The sequence below is a fragment of the Anopheles coustani genome, chromosome 2 (genome assembly GCF_943734705.1).
Source record: "Anopheles coustani chromosome 2, idAnoCousDA_361_x.2, whole genome shotgun sequence".
NCBI classification, from domain to species: Eukaryota; Metazoa; Arthropoda; class Insecta; order Diptera; family Culicidae; genus Anopheles; species Anopheles coustani.
The window spans coordinates 4,377,786-4,405,332 of NC_071289.1; the positions used below are offsets into that span (position 1 = coordinate 4,377,786).

The window sequence follows — 27,547 nt, forward strand, 5'->3', positions numbered from 1 at the left end:
TCGCTGATCTCTCCAGAGAGGGCTATCAGCATCATGAACAAAAAACCCCGATATAACCCGACGGGGAGTCCTTTTAGGCGGTGGTCCGATTTGTTCGGATATAAATCCACGTCATCGTTATGATAGATTTAACGCCCGTTTTACGACCCATTCGGTTGCCAACGCTTGAACGTGGAGGATGATTGAGATGTGATGTTCTCGCGCACAAAAGTTAACAGCAGTTTTAGAGCGATTTGTTCGATCTGTTTATTGTGTGCTACATGGTTTCCATGGTGAGTGTGGGACCAAATTGTCCGCTTGAAAGGTGTTTCTTGATGGAGCACGATTTAGTTGGCAATGGGTTTTTTTTTACTGGAACGAATCGTACGCCGCGGAGATTCTGGCTATTTCAGTGAACTCAGACACCGATGACACTCGGTTCGGTTGTCCTTGATTTTAATTTCCATTAGTATTGGCCTAAATAGAAGGTAGGATGCGCGAGATGAGGAAGAGAACAACTCTGCACAGTTTGCAGATTTGTTTCTGCATGTTCGCCAAGATAGTTAGATGAGTAAACATAGCGTGTCGAATTTTGCCAACAGGAACGTCCCCGTTCCTAACCCCCGTAGAAGGAAGCCGGTGGGGGGCGGAAACGAACCCGAAACGCGCGAAATGTAATAATTCGCAAACGCGAAATGATGCGGAACGAACATGAACACCGATGCTCATAAACACTGGCCAAAAATGAGTGACGAAAGGCGAAGGAAAAAAACACGCGCTCAAATACCGCGTCTCAGGATGATGATACTGCGACTGGTCTGGGGATGGAGAGGGAGGGGGAGTGTGAACGATGAATGCTATCGAGCCAATAATTCAACTCCCACAAGGCCACGCCGGAGTCCTCACCAGAAGTTTGGCCAGATTTTGGCGACATTCGAGCGAGACCGGTTGACAGATTGAATCGGGGAGGATCGAATCTGCGTGGCGGGGGTGTTTTCTCACGCGACCATCTGTTTCCAAGGCGGCAGCGGACCGAGGTCGACTGTGCCGATTTTGGACCACGCCACTCGATGGCCTCACACCTTACCTTCAGCTTCCCTTTTTTCATGGGGAAGCGAAACCCGAGCACCGGGAGTCATGTTCGATCGATAACCGATGTGCCGGTTTTGGACCGATGCTTGAAGCGGTCCTCCCTGTTCCATGAGCTAGCAGATCCCCCGTGCGATCGCGTCCAACGTATTCGGTGGTTGAAAATAGATTGGGGGAGCAAACAAGCAAAGGCCGACGCGTCTAGTCCGGATACCTTTTGACGCAAGCGGAAAAGATTGGTTCCGATAAACGAACAACATGATCACGATTATGGTTCCAGACAACTGTTTGTTCTCCTAGTCGTGCCCCCTTCTGTCCTGCATGAAGAGATATTCTAACACGTCTACTTTCCGTTTCAGCTCCGGACCAAAAGGAATCCCGAGGAACGACCGAGATTGAAGGAAGTGAGACCGATCGAACGTCACGATGATCGTCCGGTGGCCAAAAATGGTCCGACCCGCCAGCGGTCTGTTGCTGTCGATGCTGCTGGTCGCCATTTGCTTCGATCTGTCCGGTGGATGGCGATTTGATCGATGTTAGTGTAATCGATTTCTTTCAACTGCTTAACGGTGATATGTTTGAATTTAGTTTTGGATTTCGCTTTGACAACCAAATTGGTTTATTCTTAACTAAATTGCTAAAAATAGGAGCACTTGCATCTTTATTGGGCACAAGAGAATGACGTGTTTAGATTTTGAACTCGATGCCTTTGAAAGTAGCTTTGGATCTAGTTTTAGTGCGCCTCAGAGCAGGTCATAAATTCTCGTTCGTATTTGCTATGCATGTCACGAGACGGGTCAACATGATTTGTGCCATCGGTTGCGTGGTACCTGCCGAGAGGCCATTACTTAAAAATACGGGTGCAATGCTTTTCGGTCCGCAAACGAGCAAATATCTCGCATAGCCGTACATTCTTCCCCAAGTCCACCTATTTGTGGTGGTTCGTCGCGCAAAGGCATCGCTTTTCACACTTTTAATCCCGAACGCACCCGGTGGTCATAGGAGGAGGTGGTGGTTGCCTTCCACCTTCCTAATGGATCAACGCATTGGGTTCAACGAAAAATTCAAACTCCAATCACGTGTGCCCGCGCGTTCCTGTCGTGCTGCAGCAAGACGTCTTGTTTTAGCGAGTATCCATTCCACACCGGTCGATTTTATTTATCTCCGTTTCATGATTCCCTTTTCCTCCCTCCCCTCCCTCTTTCTTTCTTTCTCTTTTCCGGTCCTACATCCGTACGCGGTTCCGAACGATTGATGTTGGCTGACGCGATGGTTGGTGGTGAACAAATCTCGAATCCATCTGCACCCATGGGGTCGTCGTCGTCGTCGGGCGAACCGGCAAATAATTTCTTCATTCACACATTCGCCGTGTTTTTTTTGTTTTTGTTTGTTTCTCATAATGCTCCCCGAGGCGGAAAAACAACCAAATACAATCAAAAATATCTTTATACGCTCGCGATAAACATGGAGGGAGTATAAACGTACCACCAACGAACCAAACCTACATGCGCGTGCAAACCGGTCATCATCATCATCGTCGTCGTCGTCGTCGTCGTCGTCAACATCATCATCGCCATTCGCCAACGCCATCGTCGTCGTCGTCGTCCTCAGTGCCTAGACTGTATGGAGACAAGCTGCCGACGAAGGCAATTTCGCCGCGGTTGCGCAAAGTCCAAAGGCGGATCGTGATGCTGCACGACTCGTACCGGACCAAGGTGCTACCACCGGCCGCGAATATGCTAAACATGGTGAGTAATCGAGCGGCGGGAACGCTTGAGACTGTGTTCCGTGGACAGGTTGAACACCGGAACCCCGGAACGAACAGCGGAAGGTGAAGGTGGGCTTCGTGAAAGTCGATCGTTCCAAAATCTGCCGTGCCTGTGATGCGCACATGCCGGCCACAGACACTGTTAGCGGACAAACGCTGCTGGAGGGCCATAAATTAGTTTGCCGGCGATTCGGAGGGAAACATTCTAAACATGTGCGCGCGTCTGTGGAGGACCTTTTCAGCCTGCCCAACGATGGTGGCCGGGTGGTGCAGATTTGTTTGCTTAACCTAAATATCCTTCACGAGAGAAATGAGTTATGCGTGACACAGCAATGGTTGGGTGAATTCTTCGGAAGCAAAAATGATCAACATGATCGCATGTTTCAAAGGCTTTAACGATTCGTAATGATGTGACCTATTTTAATTATTTAACACATACTCATGGTTCCATGATCATTGATATTTTTGGTGTTAAGATCAACTGATCATTCTTTGTTGTGCAGACTTTACTATACCAACAGTATGTGGATCCTTCAAACCAACTCACCATCGCACTCACCAAATGTGATGTTCCGCCACAACGAAAAACACGATACGTTGACGATAGTTTAACAAACTGGTGCCGCGGGACCATTTACGCAGAATGTTACAAAATTTGCATCTTTTACCGATATCGGCGTTACGACGACAAATAGTTATTGATTCCCACGGTAATGTCCCAACCGTAAGCGTCCATTGTGGCGCCTATTTAATTGTTATTATTTCGCTATAAGGAAATACAACAAACCGAGGCAAACAAGGTTCGGACTTGGAGTCGTAAAGATGGGTTTGGAGAAGTACCTTCGTTGATCGGACACCGCCCCAAGGGGGAGAGGAACGGTGGATATTTATTTAATCGTGCTTGATGGCATGCGCCACGGTTAAATATCATTATTGGCGATCGTTACGTGTGATTGGTGGTGTCGTTTTAGTGTATGGCGTTTGTTGGTCTGAAATGTGAAGCCCCTGATTCTTTACTGTGTTCGAGAATCAAGAGTAAACTGACCAAAAAAAAACGGAATTCGTTTCGACAAGCGAGCGGTTAGCACCTAACAAAAAACGCCGAAAGGTGTGGAGCGTGCAGTTTTTGGTTAAATGTGCCGCTATAATCCTTAAAATTTGTCATTTGCTTGAAAAATGGAATGGACCGACATGGCGCAAGATGCCACCACGCTTCCGACGACTTCCATCCAACCAAAACTAAATCGCACCCCCCCGCCAAACATCGATCGTGCAGCATAACGGTTGCAGGAGTCTTGTCAGACATCGATAAAATATTGGAAGTTCATTTAAATGGAGATTAAATTAATCTTTCTAAAATGTCCCCCACCCCATGGAGCCACCCGGTCCAGTTCCAGCACCTCGCCGGTAGCTATGTTGATCCTCAGAAGCGCCCAAATCCGTATTTGGCAAATGCGACACAATTAGAAATGATTTAGGCGTCTCGGAAAGCGGTTCCGCCGGCATCGCCGCGTGTCGGCTTGTGCCTATGCGGAAAGGTAAAAAGTATTGCTTCGGCTCATCCGAGTTCGAGAAATGTGGATTAAAAAACTCCAAAAAACAGGAGGATTGCGCTCGAGTGGAAGCGAAGACCGGGAGGGAAAAAAGAGCTTAACCACGCACAGCATAATAACTCGCATCATTAGTATGCAAATCCGCATGTGACAACAGTTTTTCGATTTTCGATTTCGATTGCTTCGAGACACTTCAATCGATTGTGGTCCGGTGTTAAACGCGCCGGCAGAAACTTATGCATTAGTCCGTCGAACTGTGCCGGTATGTGTCATCTTATGAGATTACGCTCTTTTTTGTGCGGAGAATTGGTGTGAGCTCGATGGCCGAAGGGAGAGGGGAGAGTGAAAGGACCCGGTTCGATGATGGAAAATTTATTGTGATAGCTTCATTTTATCTCCATTTTCGTACGGTTGTTGTTATCGTGAAACATATCGAGTGTTTCCATTGGGAAGAAGAACCGAACAACAAAACGGACGGTTGAGTGGAGCAAAACTCTGCGCAAACTTTCAAGTTAAACAACCTACAGTCTAACTGACCAAAAAATGCCACGAGATGGGAACTCGTTTTCGAGCATGATCCGGTGGGGTGGGAGTAGCCGGCCTGGGGAGGCCGGGATGCTGATGGTGTGGACAAATGCTTCACACCTTCCAACCGAGCGTGACATGACGTTACGAAGAGTGTAAGCGAAGATAAAGAATGGCTAAGCACCATCCCGAGAATGCATCCCCCCCCCACCCCACCCCACCGGTGGAGGAGGCGCACATGCACAACCCGATGCTTAGGCAAGCGCTGTGAGCTGATTGGCAGCGTTTCCGGTGTGTGTGTGTGTGTGGGTGGACAGTTTAGGTGGCCAAATGAACCGGCGGCCATTTATTTCGGGTGCTTTGATTTATTGGCAGTGGCAGCACCCCCGGGACGCGCTTGTAATGGACGGCCTGTTTGAGGGGCAGCTGGTGCAGGTTGATCACACTTGCCCCTCGGTCTTGGACGATGGATGGAGACAAGTGACCTCCCGAGCCGATGAGATAGACCGATGATGTAACGTTAATCACCGTTTCGATAAATGCCGTTCGGGCTCTCTCTAAATACGGGGTTTCTTTTTTCTTCTATGAGCTAAAACTAACGACGGTCAAATTCGAGGAGTCAAAGACTAGATTTTATTATTTATGGCTGTAACACTCCGGGGTATCACAAACCACTCATAGTTACCCTTTCGGAGATAGGATTCGATCTCGAACCGAAAGGCGTTCTTCATTGAGATGTTTAGCTCTGCCTCCTGCTGCCAAAGCAGCACAGGTCCCGTGGTCCAAACCTTGGCCAGGTGTTCCAAGGAGCGATTGGCCAGCTTGCGCCCAGGAGTCTCTCTGTGTGTGTGTGTGTGTGTGTTTGTGCCTCAGGTGCCTGTGGCGTTGAAGTGATTTGCATGCAAATTAGTATCGACCGGTATGACGCGGGACGCACGGGGGAGGTAGGCCTTTGGGGCCAGGGTAGTGTCAGGTTTCCCGTTTTCGGCCCCATCAGCAGGCGCAAACTCATAAAACTCATCAACCGATGATCTCATTCATTAGTAGTGTTTATTTAATCTGCGACCACTGTAGAACGCAGCGTTCGGCGTTCGGCCGCGAGAGGTCATAAACTAGATGAATTTATGGCCATCATAATCGTCCGTTTATACCCGGTCCGCGATACCGACTTCCGATCGGTTTTGCGACAGGTACTCGCGAGATGGTGTCGTCATGCCTTTTCTCTTATATGCCACCTTCCAACGGGGGATCGGCTTGACTTCCGGTGGTGCATCGATCGATAAGTAAATGATTCAATTTCTCAATCTCTTTGCAGAAGTGGCACCACGGTGCAGCTCGGTCGGCGCAGAAATGGGCGAACCAGTGTCGGCTGTTGACCCACGACACCCCGAAAGGCCGCTGGATTGATAGCTACGGTGCGTGCGGGCAGAACATCTTCGTGTCGACACATCGAGTGCCTTGGTAAGCGGAAGATTTGAGCGTTGAACCTCGAGACGAAGCTCTTCCGTGTCGAGGCCATCAGAAGTATGAGACGTTGTCACGCTAATCGAGCTCTTGCGTGGGCCTACCGCCAAGGCGAGTCAGCTGATTCTTCTTGCCTTTTCCTCGAGCTTCATATTTCCCAATGGCAGACTGACTGATTTTGATCGATCTCTGGTTCGAGCAACCGATTAGCCGACTCCCATTTGGATCCACTTCCTTCTGCGAGTTGGTCAGTGTGGAGTGGAGTGTGTCTAACCCTGTTTTTTTCGTCCTCCCTCTCTTTCTCTCTCTCCCCCACAGGGTGTTTGCGCTGCGGACCTGGTTTTTGGAGCGCCAGAATTTCACGTACGGCTCGAGCCGGAACGATCTGACCACGGTCGGACATTACACGCAGATGGTGTGGGCCGCCACGCATAAGGTCGGCTGCGGGCTGACCAAGTGTCCCCGGGGTGGTCCGCGAGGGAAGCCGTTCTACAACTACGTCTGCAACTACTGTCCCATGTGAGTGAGTGATAGGGAACGGTGAAGTGTGGCGTTCCCCCCTCATGTGGGGGGTTAACACTTTCCTTTGCTCCGCCAATTTGGAGTGTGAAACGCGCGCGACAATTAAGATGCCGTTGTGTTGAGTGCGCTGAAAATCTGCATTAGCCAAGACGGCTATTTCTGGACCCGCGACTGTGCGTGCGTTCGAAGGAGAAGAACTGACACTCGCGGCGTGGGCGGAGAGTTGCGAGTGGGACTCCTTTTCGGTCATGCGTCCTTGCACCAGTTGTGTGCGTTGATGTGCACTGATTTACGTCGCCACACCATGTGGCATACCCTATTTCACGGACGCCCCCGTTAGTAGGAGATTAAAATATTCATGCATCGTTACGATACGGAAAGCTAAACTTGATTCCGAACGTTTTTTGATTGATTGAATAAGGTTGGTTGGGTCCAGTAGGCACTGGCTCAATACAAAGAAATTGAAAAACGGTCAAGTTTTCACTGAAAGCAAATGAAAGTTTAACGGAACCGAAAATGATTAATTGGAAAGCGTGGTTTAAGGGTCGAGCTTGTTTATTTAAATAAGCCGTTGGCGTCGGCGAGCCCGGCGTCTCGCGTTTTTACTGTTGAGATGTTTATTATATTGTGGTTTTTACTTTCATTCACCTCCCACCCTTCGGCTGCTCTCTTGGATCGTCGGTATGCGTCAGTGGAAATCACGAGGAGAAATTGGGCCTCCCTTACAAACGTGGCCGTCCCTGTGGTTCGTGCCATTCGAACTGTCTGTCGCGGAAAATGAGGTAACAACATGGAGATGAAAATGCCCATAGAACGGTTTCAAAGTTAATTTGTACGTTTTCTTCTTCCAGACTTTGCACCAACACCTGCAACACGGCCGATCTGTGGGCAAACTGTCGCGATCTGTACCGAACCTGGCCCGGCTGGCTGTGCAATACGGCGACGCCGGAGGGTCTGGAGCGCCAGCGGAACTGCGCGGCCACCTGCACCTGCCACGGGAAGATACACGACTGATTCGAAGGAAAACGGCAACCAGAACCGGGGCCACCCAGTGTCCTGGAAAAAATATGTGCGTGTGTGTGTATGGTTTTTTTTTAAATATCTCATCAAAAACTCGTTCGCATTCATTTAAACTTGATAGAACCATTTAAGTTAGCTTGGGGAAAACCAATATCATTCATTATTTTTGGAACTCGATTGGAATTCTTATCGCAGCTTAATGTTAGTGTGGGGCCTTGGATAGTATAAGGGATAGGAGGTTGTAGGAAGCATTTCGGAATGCGCTTTCGCACGTGGTTAGGCAATTTCCGGAGAGCGTTCGAGGTAGAAGGAACCACGTGCGAATGGTAGAGAGCAAAAAAAAAAGTGAAAACCAGCAAAATGTTTGGACCCGTTGTGATGTAAATAAAATTGAACGAATTTAAATTTCCTCGACCGAACCTTCCACCGGCGTTTTAACTCGTTTTATTATGTATTTTGCACGGACCTTCCCGAAAAAATACGTGCCGTTAGCTTACGCCAGTTCGAACGGAACTTTTACCACGAGGGTCAATATTACACTGCTTTAATGTTGTCTGCGCGTGTGAGTTGCGATGTGTCACCCACAGAGGGTTCAGCTCGAGGCGTTAAGTTGACTTCCGGTGCAACATGACTCGCCGGGTATTACGAATCAAAGCCCCGAGCAGGGGAAACATGTGCCTATGCTGTTTATGGTGGTGCTGTTGGCACGGTTTTTCTTTTTTGTTCCGTTTTCCTCCCTTTGTCATTCGTGCTTGGAAAAAGGGGGCCAATGGAGATGACGCGTGAGATGGAGCCACCAACGCCGTCGACGTCACTGCGGGTTTTATGGATCTCCTAGAGGTAGGTGACATGTTTTACCTTCCGAAAAAAGTAATTTCAATTTTAACAACCAGCAAAGGCGAAAACTGACTAGCATGCAAATGTTTTCCGTGGAAAATCATTTAATTTTCTCTGACTTTGAATTATTATTTTACAACCAAACTCAACAATTTTCCTCCATTCTCACAAGAACCGTAAGAGGAATTTATGACTCTTCTGACGGATGGCTTCTATCGTACACTGACCTTGTATTGTGTTGAATACCCATGGCCACTCTCGGAGGGGCAGACCTCCCCCATTCGTCCCCACACGTTTTAGGTGAAGCATAAAGAGGGAGACCATCGGAGAGGTCACTCCGGGCTGTGGTTCCTCCGGTGTCCGGTTGGTCCGATCTTCAGTGGCAGGTGACCGGTGTCGTAAATAAAGTCATGAAAGTCCGACGATTGAAGATGAAACAACGACCGAACCGGTCGCCCTTTTCTATCAGAACCGATATAGCAAACCCTTCGTCGTCCAGTGAAATCGCTCATGCGAAACAACCCGAGACCCCGAAAAGAGTCAAGATGACACCGAAGGGGATGGGGTAGGGAACCGTGGCCCCCGTTCGCCATCAAACAGGGGTGTGTGTGTGTATGGTAATGCGGTTTTCTCACCATTCTTCAGACGTGCAGGGTAATTTAAGAATTCACAAAACATAATCAGAATTCATTACGTCGTTTGCGTTTTGGGGTGTGGGGAGATAGGTGAAGATGGTTGTGTTCTGTGTCAGTAACCCTCCCCCCTGTTCTGGGAAACTTCCATCATCGAACTCAAGAGAGAGGCCGTGTGGCGTCTTAGTGGGTTCCTCGAAAGTTTATCGGAAACCGATAGACCTACGGGAAATATGATAGGTTTTCGCGCCCCGAACCATCCCTTTATGAATGGAATTGAAGGCATCGATCGATTGAGGAGTCCCATCACGTTCCCAAGGGGAATTTAGATTGCGTGTTGAGAAAAAGAAGAAAGAAAGGGCCAGGCAGCAACATGTTTGCATGCGTTATGTTTTATTCAAATGCTGGGGCCGTTTCTTTTTTTCTAATTTGGTCAGCTCAAGATCAGCACCTGTTACAACACTTCGACATTCTAATAGAGAATTCCACCATAAGAGCGTGTGAAGAAAAAAGCAACCGGTGAAAAAATGTCCGCACGAGATGCTAGGACAGGAATTCCCCCCACAATGGGTTAAGAATTGAGCGATAAAATCCATCATGAAAACATTGTCGCGGTTGCGAATAGAATATGACTGTTTTAACACTGGTAAGGTCAGAGATACCTAACTCTTCGTTATGATGCACGCTTTTTTAGTTGTTTTATAATTTTTCTATTTATCAAAATCCCATACAACATTAATCGAGGAGGGTTTTTCATCGGTTAACCATAGTAACGCTTCATTCTTGAAAACACGTTACTTTGATAAACCGATGTCTTTACTCTAATTTAATCGATAAATGTAATTTAAAATGTTTAAGAAAAGAATTAAAATTAATGAAAAGCACCGTTTTGTTAATCAATCTTCAATGGAAATGGCAAGAAGGAATAGGAGAGAGTAAATAGCAAGAATATTTGAGAATCACTGCCTTAGACGACAGGCGGTTTGCACGTTCTTGGAATTGTCTTTTCAAAGAGCTCTTAAGACGTTATATTTTCCAACAAACAGTGTCATAATCGTTAAGTGAAACGATTAAGAAATTAAAATAGAATCTTCTTCCCAACCGTCTAATGAATACTAATGTTGATCGTCTGCTTCAAGGAAGGGTGAAAACGGAAAACATTCTCGTTCGTTTCACTCTCAGTGAAACATTTTCATCAAGACGTTGAATTTTTCCTTTGTTGAAAGAAAACTTCCCCCACATTTGACGACCGTACTTCCCATCGCAGCATGTGTTTTGTTTGGGTTCTGTCCGAGGTTTCGCACACATTTCCTTTTGGCACACCGTGACTACCGTGTTTCGCCCGGTCTCCCCTTCAGCCATTCCAGCCCTTAATTTGCGGAGGCCTTAACCTGCGTTATGAGCCTCATCATTTATGTCGCTTATGTTGCTGCTACCCCTTCCGTCAAACAACAAGTCGCCCAAGCGCATCACGCGTTAACTATTGCAGGGGGTTTTTTTCTATCTAAAATGTTGCCTTTTCCCTCTTCACACTGTCGTGTTGTGTTATCCTCCGTCGCCGACACGGGGAGAGAGTGGTACTTTATCCAACCCCGCAACAGTTCGTGCACGTACGCCTGGTGGCGCGGTGGACCAAAAGGTCCAGCGCAGGTGAAGCGTATCGCGAGTTCTGTATTTTAATTCGAATTCATGACGCCCTGCTCGTGTCTCTCTGTCTTTCTCACCTTAACTCTACCGTCCAGCTTAAGCATAAATCCGCGATCGCCGTCGAAGGGGGTGCATGCGGATGGTGGTTGGAAAAACCGCGCCACTGACCGTGGCAGCCCTCCCTCCCCCATCTCTCCCTCGCCTCGTGTGCTTCGTTGGGACTCTGCGTGTTTGTGTCGGACCTGGACCGGTGCGAGCCCAACAGTCGCGGCCGAGAGGCTCGAGTGATCGGTTCGAAAAGTTCGGTTTTCCCGCACGCCCGCGCGGTTTTCCACGTGATTTTTCCCTTCTACTCGACGGTGTGACAAACGTGTGTGCGTTTTTGTTTGTTTTTGGTGCAGAAATTAATTCGCTGAAAAGGTGGAAATTCGGATAGTTCCGTTAGTGATGTGGGTTTTTGGTCCCATTTTGGTGGAAAGTTCTGAATGAAAATGGTGGTGACAACGAGCACCCCGATCGGGGGAGCAAGTGGGGGTCATGTGATGGGAGCAAATATGCACACGTACAAACCACGTACACCACGACGTGGGATCGCCGATCGGGACGAGCGCAAAGTGCCCGGTTTCGGAAAGCTGATGGTGGTCAGTGCGGATATAAATTACGATGAAACGCTCGCGCCGGAAGTCGGAAGCGTTGGTGGCAGTGATGGCAACAACAATCGCGTGCGGAAGGTGTCGGGTTACGGTGAAGATGATGGCGGGGATGCTGGTGTGACCCAGTTGAGGTCGAAGTTTGGTTCCGGTGAGCAACAAGTGGTCGCGTCCAAGTGGCCAGACGGCATGGGGGGCGAAGGGGATGGGGCGGGTGTCTATCGGTTCGGTGAGGCAAGTGAAAGGGGTGTTCCTGCCGCCTGCTCGTCCGGGGTCATCATTGGGAAGCCGGTCAATCTGATGCTGTCGAAGATGTCCCTGCTGTGGAACACGAGCGGATGGCTCCGGATTTATTGTGGCCCGGATCGGAGCGAAATCAGCTCGGAGGATCGAAGCCGAATGATCCACGTCGTAACGACCGCGACCACTCTCGACGTGGTCAAAGATATGAACCTGCCAGGAGACTATACACTATGGGTAAGATAAAGAAAACTATTGTTTTTCTCACAATTTTGCGGGAGGAATTGTCAGCGATTGCTAGTCTATTATTGAATCTCGATCATCGGAAAAGTGTTGTAACAGCCAGTCACCTGTCGGAAAACAATTTTCGTTAATGATCTGTCCACTTTCATTGGGTAAAGCAACAACTCTTGATTCCATAATCGAAAGTGGTTGAACAAGCGTTTAACTATCGCTTCATTTGTCGACGATCTTGCAATTAACCACAGAGGATCTTGAGCGTGCGAATTATTTAACAACGATACACACCCCGGGTTGTGTTTCAAGAAGTGGTTAGTTGTTATCCACCTGTTGTATCGCTTCCTTCTTCAAACGATCTTGTAAACGAAGCTAGTAAGAATTCATGGCGACCCCATTCCGACCCCGATGGTGCGCTAATCGTGGGAATAACAACTTGTTGCGCGAGAATGTTTTTCCAACCCTGCGACAATTTGACAGCTAATTATGGGCGGAAAATGGTGGCCAAGGTGACGATAATTATTTGGCTTGTAACCAGAGATGGACGGAGATTTATTTCAGTTTTGGGAGTTGGTAGCAAACCCCAACTTGGGTCTTTTAAAATTTGCACCAAAGGATACGAAGTTAAAAAAATATTAAAAATTAATAAAACTATGGCATTTTCTCATCACACTAGACAAAAATTGGTCAAAAACTAGGCAAACCACATTAAGTGAAGAATGATCCCTTACAACGCATGCTGGTCGAGAACACGTTACTATGGAAACCGATGATGTAACGTTAATCTCAACAAGCTGCTTGGAGTTAGATGACTTTCGAAGGTCCTCCAGAACACGTTTGTTCCAATGAAATTGTAAAATAATATCGACCAAATTTGATATTTTCAACATGTAAACACAAACAACTAGATAGTTGGAGAGAACAATATTCCATCGCCGGTTGTTTTTCCTCTGCTCCACACGAAGAGATTCTCCATTCAGTGCACATGCACCTAAATGCACCGGTTAAAAGTGAAATTATCACTGCACCCTTTTTGCAGCTGCCATCCGAATGTCAATCCAGCAACCTTTCTCCCGCGTATAAATTGTATAAAATTATCCACACACCGGCTCAGGGGCACCACTTTCTCATCTGATGCATTTCCGACAAACAACAGGTTCAGATCGGCGGCGGACGGACGCGCCGGCTGGAGGAGAACGAGTACCCGCTGCTGGTGCAGGAGGAATTCCTGAAGTCGCTCGGCTACTTCGACGAGTCGCGGCGCGCCCGGCTCGGCATCGACCCGGAGCTGAAGCACCTGATCCGGTTCCACGTCGGCCCGGCCGAGATACCGATGTGCAAGGGCGTGCTGCGCTCCGGCACGGTCGAGGTGCTCAAGGGTCTGGTGTTCCCGCAGTGGCGCCGGCGTCATCTAGCGGTCGTTGGCAGCAAGCTCATCCTCTATCCCGGTAAGTCCACCCCCTTGGTCGATCCGCGATCGCCCGAGCGTATCTGACGTTCTCCTCCTCCCGCAGGTAACGCCTCGTTCCCACCGGAAGTGTACGAGCTGGCCGGGGCCAACGTGTTCGAGCATGCACCCTGCGACAACCGGTTGGTGATCAAGATCGTCCCGAAGAGTGGCAGTGGCAGCACTTCAAGCGACAGCGCCAGGGATAGTCTCGATCGTGGTTCGTCGATCGCCAGCGTCGACTTCATCGATTGCTCCGGGACGATGGGAGTGTATCCCGGTTCGATGACGGCGGTGTCCAGCTCGAACTCCAACTCCGGCGAACGTGAAACGGTGCTGTTCCTTGGCTTTCGCGAGTCTTGGGAACGCGATCAGTGGAGTATTTGGCTCTCGGTGGTAAGTTGTTCCTGAAGGAACCGCTTTCTTGAGGAAGATCGTTTCATAATTGGGCTGTTGTTTTAGTAACACTCCTCTGTCGGGAGTGAGTGGAAGGTCGCGTTGGGTAAAGTACATTCCGAAACCACAAACCTGGTGCAGGCCTATATCATGCCAACTTCTTCGTGCGTTTCGGATCGATGACTTCGGCCAAGAAATCGGCTCGGTTTTTAAAACGGCAACACACATAAATAGAATAATCGGCAACCTTCTTACGAGGAAGAACGGCTGCGTGCGGTTTGGCTGCAGGTGCATCCACCTTGCACCAGTCCATTCTCTTGTCCGTGGTGCGTCGGTTTTTCCCCGCTCGAGTGCATCGCGATGCACGGGCGGGTTGCATTTACCCATATATATATATATTTTTTTCCTTTTCTCTTGTTGGTATTGGGCCGTTGGCGTGTTGGTCAATTAATTTCACCATGAATTGATTGCGTTCTACTTGGAGGGATCTTCGAGTTTGTTTTTTGTAAGAATCAACGTACGATAACTGAAGGGCTCATCGACCCTTTTTGTGAGACTTTCCACATGGGCAGTAATGAGTGGCTTTTAAATCAGTGGTAGTGATAACATGAAGGAAGTATGTAAACATATATAAAGTTAATTAAAAGACTTAAAGAAGAAGTAAAAAGTGTAATAACACAAGAAAGATTAAAACAACAATTCGATTCTCCTTGAACTATTTTTTGGTAAAGAGGTAACAAGTAGAAAAGTTAATTCATTTTACCGTTACATGTTTTATTTAATCTAAGAGCAAAGTACTTGCTAAATACTGCAATTTTACATTCACCAACATTGTGTTACGAAGCTTTAAAAAACTACTCATTTGTCTTGTTTGAATTTAATTTGTTAGAACACTACATTTGCGCTACGCAAGTACCGTATCGTCGTTCATGTTGGTACGTTTAACCATCAAGAAATAATTGAAGTTCACATTAATGTTCCTCACAAACCGCTTAGCTCAAAATTGATCGAATTTTGCGGAGTATAAAACCCGCTCGTGCTCAAATCTTTCCCCCTTTTTAACAATGCTTTCCTTCTGGAGCAATCATAAAACTCGCTCAAAACGAACCTTCAACCTGCTGTGCTTAGGCAAAGACAAAGAAAAGAGGCCCCATTTCAGCTTCGCAACCTATTTCACTGCTTATGTGCATCCTCGGTAGCGTTAGATACGCTTCGCAGGCTCCGTTCGGGAAAAAGGGGGAAGGACCTGAACCGGAACCGGCCTGAATCGTAACCTGCCCGAGATCTTTCCAGCAGACATCGGCGGACATCGGCTTGTCGGAAGTGGCAAGAAGGAACGTAAGAAAGACCGCACGCCATATGATGTCCGACACAAAAGACGCGGACGAGCAATTTTCCACCAGCGTTTCGGGTAATGAAAGTAAAACTTGAGCTTTTCTCTACCGAATCGTTTGGGGTGGATTTAGCTGGTTTGCTCGGACTTGTGAGGATTTGTTTTGGACCCGTCGGAGGTCGGTTCTCTTGGTGGAAAACCATTCCGCAGCAGAAGTAGCGGAAATGGAAATGCACGGCCAACGGTTGCTCACACATTTCTCTTTCACCCGTCGCGACGTGACGTTGGGTTTTCGGTTGATGTTTTTCCCCCTTTCAAGAAAAACCTGTTGGCTTGAATGGTCCGTCTAGCGGAACGAGAGTGGGGTCCACCGCATGTGATTGTGTCATAAGAGATGCGAGCCGCACGATATGATCGTCCTTCAGTTTGAGGGGATTTATTTTTTAAACGCAGATTGCGTTGGTGGACGGAGAGTTCCGAAACGATTCCGTGCGGCTTTGGAGGTAGTAAATTAAATAACTCCATCGTTCGCGCTCGGTTCGGTCATCCATCTTCCGCGGGGTCTTTGACATTATTTCATGTGCAACGTCGCTTGTGGTCCGTTGACAAATTGACTCCGAGCTTGGAGTGATGTTTTAGGCTGTTGCCTAAGCTGTACACGATATTTCGCCAATCTAACGTGCCTGCCGATTTCTCAAACACATGTTTTTAACGGCGGAAAGATGAGATGTTCACAAAGCGCGAAACATAATTGTAATGAAGGATGTACGGCATTGAGTTGCACACAGTTGACTGATGCAATAAATACATCAATTGTCGCCGAAGCCATGAAAGTTAACCAACTTTCATTCTGATTCTAAAGATTCCAACAAAGTCCCAATCGCTTATCGTAAGCTCCGTTCCTTTGCATCAAAGATCTACGAAAACATCGCACAAAAATGTGCTCATCTTCCCTGTTTGAACTTAATTATGGTATGAAGTAAATGTGTAACAAATTTCCTGTGGCCGCGATGGTGGGCGGTTCGGCCTCGGTGGATCTGTTGCTCAAATTACCGTAGCATACGAGCTTCATGATGCATGCTGCACTAATTAGGAGAGCCCCAGGTTACACAACCGGCGTCCAAAGATGTTGTTTGTGGTGCGTCTCGAAGAAATTGCTATTGAATGTTGTTCGGATGTTGACTGAAGGTAAATCAAAACGTAGCTGCTAACCGAAATAAGCACCAAAAAGCCATGGGAACAATGAGGAAATTAGTGAGGATGGAATTGAGTATGCCTGGTTTCAGCAACTGTTTTCCTTTTTGTTGCGATTTTGATTATGTTTATGTATTGCATAGATTTTGGTCATTTTTTGTTTGGTTGTTGAAAGAGAGTTGTTTGATTACTTTAGCACTATTATCGTGCTATCGTTTATACTCAACTAAGCTCACTTTCATTACTATACAGTTTTTTTTATTATCTAGGATGGTTTTACGCAATGTTAACTATCCTAGATCGTAAAATAAGATTTGTTTTAAATTTTCTAAAACATGTTCTCACTACTTCATTCTACAATAACAAACAAATTTTTGTGTTCCTTCAAGATTAAAATTGAAAGCAATCAAAATTATCAATGCAATTGTCTTCAGCCCATCTTTGAGCGCTTAGCTGTTTTCCTTGCCGCATGCGAGTCAACAAACCATTACAATGAACAAGGGAAATAAAAAATGTAATCGTTGTTGGATGTGGCACGTGCGATATGGATACAACAAGTGACTCAGAATTGTTCATGCTTGCGCTCTTGTGTTTTCGCGGTGGGGTTTCGGAGCTTCCCTTTAGTCATTCGGAAGTGGATTGATGCAACCCATCTTCTTCCACCTGCGCATAGTCCTATCGTTAGGCGAACGAACGGATCTCGTCGGGCTGTGAGCCAAATAATTTTATGTAATAACGTTTACCGTACGCTTAAGTGTGGTCTTCTGTCGCACCAGCACCAACCATTTGCGCACTACTTGCGCGAAAAGCGTGGCGCAAAGTAACGACGATGGTTCCGACACTGAGGAAGACGACACTCTCCCGGACTGTTTTCGGTCGTGCGAGGTCGAGGTTCTAGTCCAGTTGCTAGCAGACGTTCGGTAGAGCACCACGTCTTTCCGGTGGAAATTAGGCGTCTCGAGGAGTGAACTTGAGCGACCAGTTGAGGGAAGTGCGTTGATGTGCTTTTGTGCTATGGTTTTGAATAAGTGTATCGTTAAAACGATGGGCGATGGGACGTCCAGTTTAAAGTCGAACAAAAGTCGTGTCACCTTCTCCGACGTGGAAAACATTGAGATGGACTCGCTGGAAATAGAGTTCGACAGGCTGGATCAAATAGTGGGAAACGATGGGAAAACAGATGACGAGAGTGTGTGCATTCGTAAGCGATCAGCAGTGAGTTTCGTTTTTATTAAAATTACACGCCAATGAAACGATCTTCGCGTTATGCAATGGGTGTTGAAATGTGAAGTGCTAATTGGGCTTACGTTTTACAGGATGAACCCGATCGCAGCACCAGCCTGCGGTTGGATCTGGGCGACTCGGGGCTGCAGCAAATCCCGGACATCTTCCTGCAAGCCCCGAACGCCGTCGAGGAGCTGCTAGCGGGTCGCAATAAGCTTCAGGAGATCGCCCTGCGCGCGCTCGGGCAGTTTACGTACCTGAAAGTGTTACGACTGGACGGAAATGGGCTTAAGGATTTTCCCGACAGTCTGTACAACCTGCGTAACCTGCGGTTGCTGGATTTGAGCGAGAACGAGATACGAAAGCTGCCGGATACGATAAGTGCGCTTAAAAAGTAAGTAGCATATTTCATTGAAGATTGTGAAAATTTATAAAATTCATAAAAATGGTTGGTGTATTTATGTATTTATTAACGATCAACTCAAAAAGCTGTTATTTTGACCTTCGAATGTTGGATTTTCTTTTGACGCCGTAAGGTATGCAACATGCATTACATCGTTGGTGAATCGGTTGAGCCGGTTCGCGAATCAAATTTTAAATGTGAACACGTGATTTCCCGGCAGTTTTTTCAATTTCGTGATAGTGATGTAGTGATACACCGTAAAACTCGACAATATTGAACTAAAATATGACTATTTCAGGATATTTAAGCGGGCTATTAGTGATGCAAATTCAACGAAAGCGTTTTCGAACCGTCAATCAAACAATCTAAGTGTTATGTTGCTTCAGCGAAACTCATCACAGATAGACATCTCTCCGTAACCGTTTTCTGTCGCCTGCCGGATGATGCATTTTCGTGCTGTCGCGCGTATGAGTGAAGGCTCCAGCAATGGTTCAAGGAAAAGGGCTCTTTTTAAAACGCAGTAATGGAAGTCTTGTTACTGGCGTAGCGAATGAATGATCTGATAACGAGCCTCTTCCAACTGTTGTCGTAAAAATTGCGCACTCGAATGCATCGAACGAAACACTTAAAACCGCCGAACAGGTGCTAGGTTCGTCGAAGTTACTATGCAAAAGACGAAAGTCACCATAAAGTCAAGTGTCGACTCAAGGGTACCGGTAGTAAGGCGTCTTAACAGGCAAATGAATTAATTACGCATGCATGCACAAAGCACGATGGTTCTGCATGACGAACCCGTCCGTCATACCGTTTGCCCTGACCTACCAGTGGGTGTGTGTGTGTGTGTGGGTACGACCGATGGCGTCTTAAGAATAGGAATCATTTTCAACCATATAAAGGAAAATCCATAACACAACACTTAACCTCCCCCTCTTAGAAGAGTCCGGAGTATCGAGAATATCTCGAATGTGACATCAATTTCTGTGAACCATACCGTCCAGCACGAACCTACCCGTTCCAGTGCCGCTTCGAATGCGAACTTCCGGTGGTTGCGCACTCATGCAGACACTTAAAATTAGTCACTAAAAAGACGTGGCGTATCTGTTTCTTTTTTTTCCCGCGGGTCGAGAAGTCTCCGTATAAAGTAATCCTCGATCCCCGGTCTTTGTGTTGGTGTGCGAGCTGGCAACAACAACGTTGATGGGGTCTTGGCAGGTCAAGCTTGAAAGCAGCACACAGTGGCCGGGGCCGGGAGTTTCACTAGTCGCTGTGCCGCGAAGCGCAGAAGAAGACGCCACGCTCGTACACGCGTTTCGCTACTACTCAGAAGGCGAAGGCGTCCGGTCTCTCGCAGGAGACGCAGTTTTCCTTTCGCGGTACCTTCGAAAGTCCGGCAGGGCGAACCGATCGACTAGTAGCAACCGAGTGGCCAAGTAATGAAGTGGTGCCAGAAACCGGCCCGCCTTTTTTTCCAGCGTTGAGCTCGAGCTCGGAAAAGTCAGCCAGTCGTGAACGAACACCAGTCGTCGTACTTTGCCATCGCATAACGTGGGTGGATGCCGTTCCCTTTGCGTACTTCAATCGAGTGTAGACTATCGAACAATTCAGGTAGTAGTTTTCGCAAAGTTTCCTCCAAATTAAACCTGAAGATTATGTTTGAAATCGTTCTTTGAAAGTTTAAAGTGTTAAGCTCGTGAATCATCTTTATTTGGTAACCATTCCGGACGAAAAGGTTTCTTGAACAGGTGAGAGAAAAAAAGTTATCATTTTTTGAAGTGTACGCAAGTAAAATGATTGTACGATACAGTTCAAAGCGCTTCGAACGAAGCTTTAATTGTTCCCTTCATCGTATCATAACGTTCGAATTGTTTTATTATAAGGGCAGTGGATCAAAGCAGCACCGAAAGAAAGGGAAATCTCTAGCCAACCGTTGCTAGGGGATGCCCGAAAGCCCAGCGTGTGTGTTTTGCAATCCCGACCAACACCGGTCGCCGTGTGTGAGGTGAAGTGAAAAGTGCAGGGAAGCGAAAAAACGAGGTGTTAATTTCGAAATATCCGCTGCCGTTGAGCGTAAAGATGGTTAATGTTGATAGATCGGAGACTTCGGTTCGCATTTTCGGCTTTATTTACCCTCCGCCTGGACCTTCGATTTGGTGTGAGCCTGCGATGGGCTGTTGGGCAACGGACGACGGACACAACAGAAGACTTCAACGACCGACCAAGCGAGGAAGGCGATGTGAAATAACCCGCGTACGCACTTAGTCGTGTGCATTTGTGCAATTAAATCTGTTTTGTTGTTCTTACGATGTGGAGCCGCCCTTCACTCCCAGTGCGTGTCCTTTCCAGTTCTCGTGCCAACAACTAGTGAGCGATAGTGAACACTTTCGAGCGGTGCTCCAACCAAAGGACAAACACTTTTACATTTCACTGCCGAAAACTCGACCGTTGCTCGCTGACCGTGACGTACTTTCGGTTACTTTCGGTGCTGCTTAAGCTACGAGTTTGTGTTCCATGGGCAAAAGATATGTGATAACAAAGCAAAAAAAAAAAAAAGTTCATCGTTCAGAGGTGAAGAAAAGAAACACAAGTGATACGGAAAGCTTATCAATGCGAGAAATCGGTGCGCGAATCAGTGGACCACATTTAACGACGGAAAACGGAGATTTCGTTTTCTAATTGGAGCTGCAACGTATAATCGGATGATGTGCATTTATTTGACCGTTAGGAAATGGCTTATGGACCATTTCTGTGATGACTTTTCCAAAACGAAGCGCACATTTTCGGCATTCAGCTGCGCTAAACTGTGATGCGTGGAAAATATGATAATTTGCTTTGAATAATTTGCGATGGTTTATTTAGATCACATTTCTTGTCAGCCCATATTTAAAACTGAACCATTTTGTTACGCTAAAAAGAAATGAGTTATTGCACTCGCAACCTTTTGTGAGTGGAACATATCACGATAGCGCCATATCAAATGGCTGGCATGGATGCCGTGAGCATTATTTAACCCCAAATGTTACTTTCATTTGGTACAACTCACCGAAAAATGTATAACTGATGGAAAAAAGCCACGATTCTTCAACGCACGCACATGTTACACGATCCGTAGGGCCGAAACGTTGAGAAAAACAAAGAAACCACCGGGGTTTAAAGTATGTTAAGGTATGCTTTCGTGTGTTTTCCACGGGAGGCTATTTTGGAGGGCTGGCGTCGGAATACATTAGTTACAGTGCGATGATTTCTTCTTTATGTTTGATGAATATTCAGCAAGATATTCTCTCCGCTTTGTCTCAGATTGACAAAGAATGACGCCTTTTTGGTTGGATTTAAGAAAGAACATGACTTATGATAAATCATGGAACGTTTTTGGTTTCCAATAAGTCTTAAACGGGTTTCCAAATTCGAAAAACCGTTTCAAATGTTTGGATTGATCTACTTCGCACGATGAGTTGAGTAACGTTCCAAGACATGTTCGAAGAAGAAGCAACTAAAAAACCTTCTCTTTAGACAGCGAAAACAAAAAATAAACGTTCGCATCGGAAAACGTGCACGCATAACGGCCACTTCGAATGCAGCTCGCTTACGTGTGCTTGCTGCACCGAAAACGGCATTCCCCTTTTTTTTCATGCGCATTGTGGGGCGATTTTTTTTTTGCCATCGAGAGTTGACTGAGAGTTGTGTATGTGTTCGCGTCGGCTTTGGCCCTAAATTTTCCATTGAATTTCCACCAGCAAAGATACCGCTCGAGAGGAAAAGAACTTCTGCCCACGGACCGTAGTTGGCCCGCTATTGTTTATGTGCACGAGAGCGAATCAACATCGATTGAAACCGATCTGCAAGAGGATCACGGATCTGTCTCGGGTCGGGACGGTCTTACCTCCGCTGGTAAAGTTTTCGCGGAAAACGGCGTTTGACCGAAATCCAGAAAACACAAGCATCGCTTGTCAAATTATGGCCAATATATTAAGTGATCACAAACATGATTGATGCTATCCGGCTACCGGTAGGAAAGCAAGAAAGTGAAATTTGCAATCATCGCGCAGGAGATAGTAGGCTTCGAGACCGACGTCTTGGAAGGAAAAAAGGCGAGTGAAAGCGCTAAATGAGCGAAGGAGCAAGCAAAAGAGGGAGAGAGAGAGAGGTCGAGTTTGCGGTGTGTACCTAGTTGGTCAGTTGATCGTAGTAAGTGAGCCATGAAATGGACTCGGTGCCTTATTTTTTCCCTTTCGACGCAGCCTGCTGCAATCGCGGCGGGGCCTTATCTCATTTACATAACGACGCCAGCAGCGGACCGTAAATGTTTGACTATTTTTATGCCCGGCCCTCGTCCCGCTTGCCCGGTGCTGGCACGAGTCACAATGTTGGTTCAGGTGGAAATCAAACAACTTTGATTGACATGTTTGCAACAATCGGGTTCTGGCGCGAGGAAGATGAAACTGAAGACGGGTTGCCTCACATTTGGACATTGAGCAATTATTCTGCAAAGAGCCACATGGTTCAGCAATATTAAAACAACTTCTTTTTTATTGCTCTTGTGATGAAATGCATTTTAAGTTCGATTTTCCTTTCTCTGTTTCTTTGCAACCGTAGCTTGGAGGAGTTTTCCATCGAAAGGAATGAGCTAAGGGAGCTGCCCGACAGCTTGAAGGGCTTGAGCAGCTTGCGAGTGCTGAATGCGGCCTTCAACCAGCTCGAGAAACTCCCATCCTTCATGGTGAACAACATGCGTTCGATGAGTTTGTTTGTAAGTAAATTAGGCTTATCACTTTCTTGTTCATCTTCGACACGCGAAAAACTGATTTTATCTTAATTTTGTAGCAAAGAAACGACTCACTTCGAAATGGACACTTGCAGCTACGGGAGGTGGTGTCCCAGAAGGGTGAAGAGAAGCCGGATGTTCCTCTGACGAAGGTCAACCTGAGAGGAAACCAACTGAAAGGCAGCATCATACTGGGGAACTATGGGGTAAGTAAGGCGATAAGTGCAGAATTTAAAGGTGTTCTTAAAATATGCTTTATGGATTTTCTTACAGCTACTGACGCAGTTGGATGTGAGTGAAAATTCGATCGAAATTATGGACTTATCGGCGTTGGACAAGCTGGAGACGATACAATGCTGCCGGAACAGCTTGCGAGAGCTAACGCTTAGTGGACGGAACCTACATTCGTTGATCGCTGGCAACAACAGTAATGAAAGAGAAAAGTATCCCTAGGTTCAGGTTCTAATTAAAGGCTTCTCTCCAATCCCTTAGATCTCACCAAGATCACCGTCCGAGCGACTCCTACGCACCTCAAGCACATGGACCTCAGCCACAACTGTCTTCAGGAGCTACCGGATTGGCTCGTCGGATGTCACCAGCTGCGAACGTTGTACGCGAACAACAATCAGATCCACACCATCTCCGAGCATCTGCTGAACAACGAACATGCCACAATCCAGACCCTTCATCTGGCGTACAACCGGTTGACCAGCTTCCCGCCGATGGTCAAACGCAAGCTCCCACTCCAGAAGCTCTACCTACAGTGCAATCTGATTGAGGATCTGCCCGAAAACTTCTTCATTGCTTGCGAGCGCTTGACGATCCTTAATGTGTCCAGCAATAAGCTGATGACGCTGCCGATCATCTTCGGGTCCAACTGTAGCTTGGAGCGGCTGTACGCCACCAACAACGCGTTGACCGACCGGGTGCTGGATTCACTCATCTGTCTACCCCGGTTGCGTGTTCTTCACCTCGGGTACAACCTGCTAACCACGATGCCTGAAACGTGTATCGCTTGTTGGGGAGATCTGGAGGAGCTGGTAATATCCGGAAATAGGCTTCGTCATCTTCCAGAGAATCTGGCCAACATGGCAAATTTGAGGGTCCTGCGAGTCCACTCGAACCAGCTGCAGACGGTGCCGTCTCTCGGACGGACCATCACCCTAAGGGTACTAGATTTGGCGCACAACCAACTGGATAAGGTCAACATCGTCTCGCTGGTCCCGAGGAACCTTCAGTTTTTGGACCTCTCCGGTAACAAGCAGCTCCAGGTGGATGCCCAACAGTTGCAGGCCTGCCGCACCCATCGACCGATGGCGCTGGTTGATGTGTCCGGGAAGAATCGTCCTTCGCTGCCCACCACACCGCTCCCCTACCAGGAACACGAAGATTACGAACCCTGCTGGAAGGTAGGCTTTGCGGAAACCAGCGGATGCCTTCCGAAGCTCTACATCGCTCAACTCCGCCTACCCGGGTTCTGCAACTCCGAGGGCCTGTTTGGGCTGTTCGACGGTGAAACGAGTAACGCCGTACCGAACCTGCTGGTGAAGGCCATCCCGAAGATTCTGCTCGAGGAGCGCACGGTTAAGGAGACGGCAAACGATTACATGAAGTACACGCTGCTCTCGGCCCACCGGGAACTGAAGCAGCGGGGTCAGCAGGAAGCGGTCAACGTTACCCTGTGCCACATAGCGCGGAGTCGCGTACCGACGGAGACGATGAGTTACCTACCGCAGGCCGTCGCCGGGGGACGGAAGTTCATACTGCGTGTCGCAACCGTTGGCGAGAGTTCGGCGGTGCTGATCAAGCACAACCGATGTGTGCTACTGAACAAGGGGAACCCGGCGAGGAAGCTCGGTCTGAGTGCAAACTTCCCCGTCACCGTGCCGGATCCGGAAGTACAAGAGGTGGTGCTAACCGACGCCGACGAGTATCTGGTGTTGGGAAACAAGAAACTCTGGGAGGTCATCACGATGGAGACGGTGGCGGAGGAGATCCGCAAGGAGGAGAACATACTGCTGGCGGCGAAGCGCGTTCAGGACATTGCCCAGAGCTACGGTGCGGAGGAGAACCTGAGTGTGATGATCGTGCGCTTCAACAACCTTGGCACGGATGTGGACTTTCTGATGCGTGAGCTCCGGCAGACGATTCGCAAGAAGCCCACCCTCGCCCCGAGTGGGAGTGTGATTTCGGGGTTCTGTAAATGCGGTTGCTGCTGCGAGACGAACAACAGCTGCTGTCATTCGGCCGCCGCTTCCGCCGTGCAGTTCGTGCGACATCCGTCGGGAAGAAGCGACCGCTCGTCGCCCAGTGGACAGAGCGATCAGACGAGTGGTAGCGAAACGGTACGATCGAAGGGGATCGCCGAGTCACTGGCACTCTCTGCAGCTGGCACGGGATCGTTGGTTAGTAGACGACCGAACGCCACCTACCTGGCGAACGAAAGGCGTAGTCTTCGAGGGGGAGTTGTTCGCGCGGTTCGAGCCCGAATCGAGGAGGAGAAGGAAAAGGAAGGGATGGACGAGTCCGATTCGGCCATGTCGGAGGAACAGTTCAAATGCTGGGAGTACATGCTGGAGCAGAACACACAGCTGCTCTTCGACAAGGAGCTAAACACTATCTCGCGGGGATTCGTCGGGAAGCGTCAGATGGCAGGGAACGTGGGAACCACTTCCGATTCCGGCACCAACTCATCTTCCTCCATTGGGAGTAACCTCACCAAGTTGCAGCTGAAACACCTTTCCACCAGCTCCCCTCAGCTGGCCCAGCTGGAGAGCGACAGTGGGCTCAACTCCTCGACAGCGAGCGGATATAGCGCAACCGGACTGATGACCACGGCCCGGGCAACTCCGTTCCTCTCGAAGCAGTTCGGTTCAACGCGCTCCTTCCATCCGGCATCATCCCAGAGCTACTTCAAACCAATCCAGTACAACACCGCTGCCTCGACCCGACCCCGTCCCATCAACACCGGTCCGAATGCGGCCTACTTCGGGTCCCTGCAGCGCCTGATGCCGTACAACCTGGAGTACGACATGGGCGCGGTTCAGGATCGGTACGGTTCGAACGGGAACATCATCGAAAGCAGCACCCTCGAGCTGGACACGATCGATCCGGACGGTGGCCGGATGCGGCAGTACTGGGGTGTCGCCACGACCGAGCTGTAACCACGGTTTCGGAACACACATCGCACGCTGGACAACGAACAACGAACACGACTTTCATCGACGGAGAATCGCCCTCCGGGTTTCTCCGTGTTTTGTGGTGTATTTCTCGATCCTCGGGGTTGAGCCGACCTTCGGGAGGGATGGCTTGCCTTTGTTTTTAGCAATAAATTAAATAAATATGTACACATTTCAATAAGGATACGACCAGATACACCGCATTGCCTTTTTTCCTTGCCTTTCTAGTAATTAGTAAGTAACTGAACTAGTTGGTATATTTTTATACGTACGACGTCGAATGTTCCGTTTCACTGGGGAGGCTGATGCTCTTTTGGTTCCCGTTCTTCTCCTGCTGCCGAGGAGTTAGAGATTTTGGCCATCGTTCGCATTCGCACCTTTAAAAGTTTGCCTCTTGCCCGGCTTCCAGTGAAGAAGGAAAGGATGAGAAAAAGGATGGCTGTTCGATCTCCACTCCGTACCTTTCCTCTTATTTAACCTACTAATATGTTTTTTATACACTACACTACATCAAATTTACGACCCTTTTTTTGATTTAACTTGTTTCTCCACTTCAGCTCTCCCTCAGTTTCGGGCTGCCTTAGGTAAAATAAAGGCCGTTTTCCCCGTGACCAACTCTGCTCTAAAGGAAACTGCTTTATCAACCTTGGATGAGTTTTGGTTTTGTTTCGTTTTTCAACACCCGCGCATCGTGTGTTTAAATAAAAGTGTTCTAAGGAACGCGGGGAGGAGGGCAAAAACGAACTCTCCTGTCCTGGGCCGGACATATGTTCGAGCCGTCACTCCCGACAGCTGTTACGTATAGATTGGACTATCGTTCTGTTGGCATCCTGCAGGGCTTGTGGGGCGCTGTCACAACCAACAATCCCGATTTTACATGCTCAACACTCAGTTTGCCGACTAGCACCGCATTGTTTATATCTGACTCGCTGGGTGAAATCATCATTGACTGTTTCGGTTCTCTTCACCCCTAGTGGACTAGTACTTTCTCTCTTGGTTATTCTGTTGTTTTGGGAGGAACTGGGATTTTGGTTTCAGGTTCGACTGGTTAATTCTTAGCTAAACCGTGTTGGCTTTCCTACCGAAAGACTGGAAGTGCACGATGATGACGGTGATGATGATGGTGTTGTACGCAGAAAGGGATTGTTTTCGTGATGATTGTTTCCGTGCTGTTGTTGCTGGACTTTTAACCTAGTCTATGCTACAAATTAATACTAAACCAAAGTAATGGAAGCTGGCCTTGGAAAGGTTTTTTCTTAGGAGATGTTAAAGGAACTTAATCGTACGCATCAGATGGCTTAAGACTCTCGTTAGCTATGGCACCGTGTAGATCTACCGTGTGTTGATGGCGAAACCAATTCTTAGCATTTAGAAAGAAAACCTGAACTCCAGAATCCAGTAATATAACTTAAACGGGTGACTTAGGGCTCATAACTAGTGCTTTTGTGG

General features: G+C 47.8%; 2 protein-coding genes across 2 annotated transcripts; both read left to right on the forward strand.

The window, feature by feature from the left end:
• The first annotated feature begins 1,494 nt into the window (after positions 1–1,494).
• LOC131265836 (cysteine-rich venom protein-like) lies at positions 1,495–7,914 on the forward strand. Its single transcript, XM_058268167.1, has 6 exons — positions 1,495–1,603; positions 2,680–2,816; positions 6,230–6,375; positions 6,697–6,897; positions 7,593–7,682; positions 7,752–7,914. Exons 1-6 carry the CDS (start codon positions 1,495–1,497, stop codon positions 7,912–7,914), a joined length of 846 nt encoding a protein of 281 aa, XP_058124150.1.
• Positions 7,915–11,527: 3,613 nt separating this feature from the next.
• Positions 11,528–26,083, forward strand: LOC131265519 (protein phosphatase PHLPP-like protein). The gene is made up of 8 exons (XM_058267794.1): positions 11,528–12,163; positions 13,320–13,611; positions 13,678–14,006; positions 17,850–18,151; positions 22,751–22,904; positions 22,979–23,125; positions 23,193–23,346; positions 23,412–26,083. Exons 1-8 carry the CDS (start codon positions 11,528–11,530, stop codon positions 26,081–26,083), a joined length of 4,686 nt encoding a protein of 1,561 aa, XP_058123777.1.
• Positions 26,084–27,547: the final 1,464 nt, after the last annotated feature.